The sequence below is a fragment of the Electrona antarctica genome (genome assembly GCF_951216825.1).
Source record: "Electrona antarctica genome assembly, chromosome: 13".
Taxonomy (NCBI): domain Eukaryota; kingdom Metazoa; phylum Chordata; class Actinopteri; order Myctophiformes; family Myctophidae; genus Electrona; species Electrona antarctica.
The window spans coordinates 38,426,383-38,431,382 of NC_136794.1; the positions used below are offsets into that span (position 1 = coordinate 38,426,383).

The window sequence follows — 5,000 nt, forward strand, 5'->3', positions numbered from 1 at the left end:
AAAAAATGATATGTATTTGGCCGCCGACCCCCATCTGAAAATATGTTCTCTCTCTCTCTCTCTCTCTCTCTCTCTCTCTCTCTCTCTCCCTCCCTCTCTCCCTCCCTCCCTCTCTCTCTCTCCAGATGATGGATGTAGACGTAGAGACCATGTTGAAAGCGTCACAGCTGCTCGCTGTGAAGGAGGAGCAAGGAGGAGGACAGAGGGAGGTGCAGGTGAAGGAGCAGACCTCTGAGGTGTTGAGGCTCCATCACAGAGTGAAGGAGAGAATGGAGGCGTGTGAGACCGTCCTCACTGCAGCTCACAGCTTCCATGTTGCTCTGAACCAGGTATATCTGATCTCTAAGACCTAGTTCACACTGATAGATCTGATCTCTAAGACCTAGTTCACACCTAGTTTCGGCACGAAACTGCCGACGGTCAAACGGTTCATGAGCTATGCGTGGTCAAAGTTTGCATTTTCAATTGAGTGCTATAGCGCCACCCTTTGGCCAATGGTTGTGGGCTTCGCATCCTCACCGTTTGGCATGGCCCTCTACCATATTTTCCAAATTTCACGAAAACCGGTTCAGCCAGAACTGCTATTTTTGGGGGAAGGAGAAGGAGAAGAAAAAAAACTAACAATAACAATAAAGGACCAATTCCTTTCAGGACTGCTTGGTCCTTTAAGAAAATCTTTAGCACTACCCCCTGGGAGAGATAACAGGCAAACGTTGATCAAAATATGTGTGTGTGTGTGTGTGTGTGTGTGTGTGTGTGTGTGTGTGTGTGTGTGTGTGTGTGTGTGTGTGTGTGTGTGTGTGTGTGTGTGTGTCCAGTTGGAGGCTGTGCTGGGGTCAGAACCAGTGAAGATCCGGTCCGGTCAACACCAGGACACACAGACACACGTACAGACCCTCTGTGAGACCACCACGCGCCTGGGGAGCAGCCTGTGTGCTGCTGTACACGACTCGGTAGGTTCACGCACGCACGCACGTACGTACGTTAAATAATGTAATATATATAATATATAATGTAATATGTAATTGCCTAACCTAATTATTTCCCTGCATTCCTCTTTCATTCGTTTTTATTTGTATGTTGTTTTGACTTTTTTTTTTTATTTCAGTGTAGTTTTGATTGTTGTTTTTTTATGTGTAAATGTGTTTGCTATAGGCTTCGTTTTTATTAGTTTCGTCGTTTTTATGTAAAATGTGCGTGCGTGCGTGCGTGCGTGCGTGCAGGTGTGTGTCGGTTTTGTTGTGTCCACAGTGGAGGAGAGGTTGGCGCGTGTGGACAGGGAATCGAACCGCTGGCTGTGTGAGCTCAGACAGCACGAAGACAGACTGCAGAAACAGACCCAGTACAGCCTGGTGACAGAGTCACTGACACAGGTACAGAGTCACTGACACAGGTACAGAGTCACTGACACAGGTACAGAGTCACTGACACAGGTACAGAGTCACTGACACAGGTACAGAGTCACTGACACAGGTACAGAGTCACTGTCACAGGTACAGAGTCACTGACACAGGTACAGAGTCACTGACACAGGTACAGAGTCACTGACACAGGTACAGAGTCACTGTCACAGGTACAGAGTCACTGACACAGGTACTACAATACTACTAATACTACTACTACAATACTACACTACAGTACAGTCTGGTGACAGAGTCACTGACACAGGTACAGTACTACACTACAATACTACAGTACAGCCTGGTGAGGCTGTCACTCTCTCTCTCTCTTTCTCTCTCTCTCTCTCTCTCTCTCTCTCTGTCCTCATAAATAAATTACATGTAAAATGTAATGTCAGAGTGTGACCAGCAGAGGGTGCAGGAACACACACTTCTGTCATACATTGCAATACAGTAAAGCCTGTTCACTTCAGGACTGTGAAAAAGGTCAGCCCTACCCCCACCAACCCCCCCCCCCCAACCCTCTGTCCTCTGTTCTAGCGCCACACATTTCAAGATCATTTGAAATGAAATGTATTGTGCACTTTCATGTTCCCCACTAGACCAGAGGCTCTCAAATAATTATGTTCTTGTTTTCTGGGCGGCCATAGCTCCATGTGGTCTGCCTGGGGAACAGAAGGTCCCTGGTTCCTTTTCCATAGCTCCATGTGGTCAGAGGATGTACCCTCACAGCTTTCTACTGTTAAAGGCTGGTCCCCAGAGGATGTACCCTAGCTCCCTCACAGCTTACTGTTAAAGGCTGGTTCTCGTGGCCACTTTGCAGCTGCAGTATATTTATAACTGGAGTTGCGGTGTCAAATTTAGATTGGCCTGAAGCTCATGAAGTGTGTGTGAGGAGGGGGGGGGGGGGGGGGGGGGTGAGTCACTAGGATACAACAGCAGTGAAAACACACACAGTCTCCCCCTGGCCAGCCGGGGCACCTGATGGAGGGGAAAGGAACTGGTTGGAATAACGTGTTCCTTCCACGTGCTACGTCCAACCAGGCAGGGAAACTGCCCCTGTCAGGTGTAAAGGAGCGACTTGGACACTCAGGCATGAAGGAAGCATGAGTTCAAGTCCGTTGCTCTCCCCAGGTTGGCGGAGGGTGTGATAGAGCCCAGGATCACATTAGATAATTGACACAGGGTTACAAAATCGTGGGATAAAAATTATTAAAAAAAATTAAAAGAAACACACACAGTGGTGGAAAAAAAGTAAATGCAGAATGTCCCATTTCAAGTTTTCAAATGAATGAAAATAGTTTTGAAAATAGCAGATCTACAAGCTCACAATGCGCATTGTGAGCTTTAATATTATTTCAAAAAAATTGTAAAGATCCCCAAAAGAGGGGGGGGGGGGGTTAGGGGGGGGATCATGAATTGAAAACAACTTTGATGATTTCTTGAGTAATTTCATGAATAAATAAAAGAAAAATCTATGACATTCCATAAATTATTAGAAAACTATAATGTTTTAAGAAGTAGTACAAGCTTATGAGCTTGTAGATCTGCTATGTTCACTATACTTTGGGTCCCAGGCAAACAGATGTCTAATCTGTCTTTGGGGTCTCGACCTGAAACGTTTGGGAAGTGCTTCCCATGCGATGATCATTTTCAGGATCATTAGATCATAAACTAATGCAGGGGTGGGCAACTGGCGGCCCCCACCTTCACTTGATTTCAGCTGCTACAATTCCAAACCCGCTTTAATTACTTCATGACTATAGTATTAAATCACTAGTACTTAATGACTAGTATTAAAATGTTATTGTCTTTTTGTGTCCAATGTAGTTATGTTAACAGTTCATAAAGTTAACATAACTATAACTAAATGCATCTGAAATTCAATAAAAAGGTTACTTTTTCAAAAATAGCAAAACATTATTCAGGTTTTCAATTCAAATATAGCAAGAATAGCTGATCTACAAGCTCAAAACGCAAGACGTGCTTTGAGCTTGTAGATCGCTTATTTTTGCTACGACAGTAATATATGCAATGTGGCCCTCTGGAGTGAGTGTGGAACTATAGTGGCCCTCTGGAGTGAGTGTGGAACTATAGTGGCCCTCTGGAGTGAGTGTGGAACTATAGTGGCCCTCTGGAGTGAGTGTGGAACTATAGTGGCCCTCTGGATTTAGTGTGGAACTATAGTGGCCCTCTGGAGTGAGTGTGGAACTATAGTGGCCCTCTGGAGTGAGTGTGGAACTATAGTGGTCCTGGAGTGAGTGTGGAAATATAGTGGTCCTGGAGTGAGTGTGGAACTATAGTGGCCCTCTGGATTTAGTGTGGAACTATAGTGGCCCTCTGGAGTGAGTGTGGAACTATAGTGGTCCTGGAGTGAGTGTGGAAATATAGTGGTCCTGGAGTGAGTGTGGAACTATAGTGGCCCTCTGGAGTGAGTGTGGAACTATAGTGGCCCTCTGGAGTGAGTGTGGAAATATAGTGGTCCTGGAGTGAGTGTGGAACTATAGTGGCCCTCTGGAGTGAGTGTGGAAATATAGTGGCCCTCTGGAGTGAGTGTGGAACTATAGTGGCCCTCTGGAGTGAGAGTGGAAATATAGTGGCCCTCTCCATCGTCAAAGTTGCCCACCCCTGATCTAATGCATACTCTGGTTCTACTGGTTTGCAGGCGTCCCCAAACTTTTTTGGCCCAGGTACCCCTCTTGGGGGGAAGGATTTTTTATAGGTACCCACTACCCCCCTCATCCTCGCAACACCGATAAGCATATTTGCAACCTTACATTTAGATGAACTATTTGTATTAAAACTACACATTAAAGTACACATTTTCACAACATGTATTTAAGATGCTATCTTAGAATAGATACTGGAACAACTCTAATGCAAACTGGTTCTATACTAACTGGTTCTATAGCCTACTAACTGGTTCTATACTGGTCGATACTGAAGTTACACTGAGTCTACTTCAGTTGGTGTGACAGCTGAGAGAGGCTGCTGGGTGTGTGTGTGTGTGTGTGTGTGTGTGTGTGTGTGTGTGTGTGTGTGTGTGTGCGTGTGCGTGTGCGCGTGCGCGTGTGCGTGTCAGATAGCTGTGATGTTTCTGGTATGATTCATCTCACAGTTTAGCTCTGTGGAAATATAAATACCACACCAAGTTCTCTCTCTCTCTCTCTCTCTCTCTCTCTCTCTCTCTCTCTCTCTCTCTCTCTCTCTCTCTCTCTCTCACTTACATGGTTGAATACTGTATTACTTCAGTGGTGGAAAGTAACTAGTAATTACATAGTACACATTTACTTCTCCATCAGTATTATGTACAGTAACACTTAACATCCTGTACGACCAATCGGTGATTCCAGGAATTACATTTTGGGCATGAAGGCAAGATGTGTCGTAAATGGTTCAGATCTTGCCAACACAATGATACGTAGCTTGGCAGAGTTAGTTCAGTCAGGTATACTCGAGGGGTTAATACGCTGCATTACTATGTGGGTGTATTCAGTGTTATGCGAAACCCATACATCAGTGGTTCCCAAAGTGGGGTCCGGGGACCCCTAGGGGTCCTTGAGGGAGTTCCAGGGGGTCCCCAGCTAAATGATAGTTTGG

At 45.4% G+C, this 5,000-nt stretch overlaps 1 protein-coding gene across 1 annotated transcript in view; it reads left to right on the forward strand.

The window, feature by feature from the left end:
• Positions 1 to 5,000, forward strand: part of ccdc141 (coiled-coil domain containing 141) — a 55,796-nt gene that overhangs the window by 36,632 nt on the left and 14,164 nt on the right. The window contains exons 21-23 of the mRNA XM_079517776.1: positions 126 to 329; positions 819 to 953; positions 1,224 to 1,373. Coding sequence (XP_079373902.1) covers positions 126 to 329; positions 819 to 953; positions 1,224 to 1,373 — 489 coding nt within the window. The remainder of the gene's footprint in view (positions 1 to 125; positions 330 to 818; positions 954 to 1,223; positions 1,374 to 5,000) is intronic.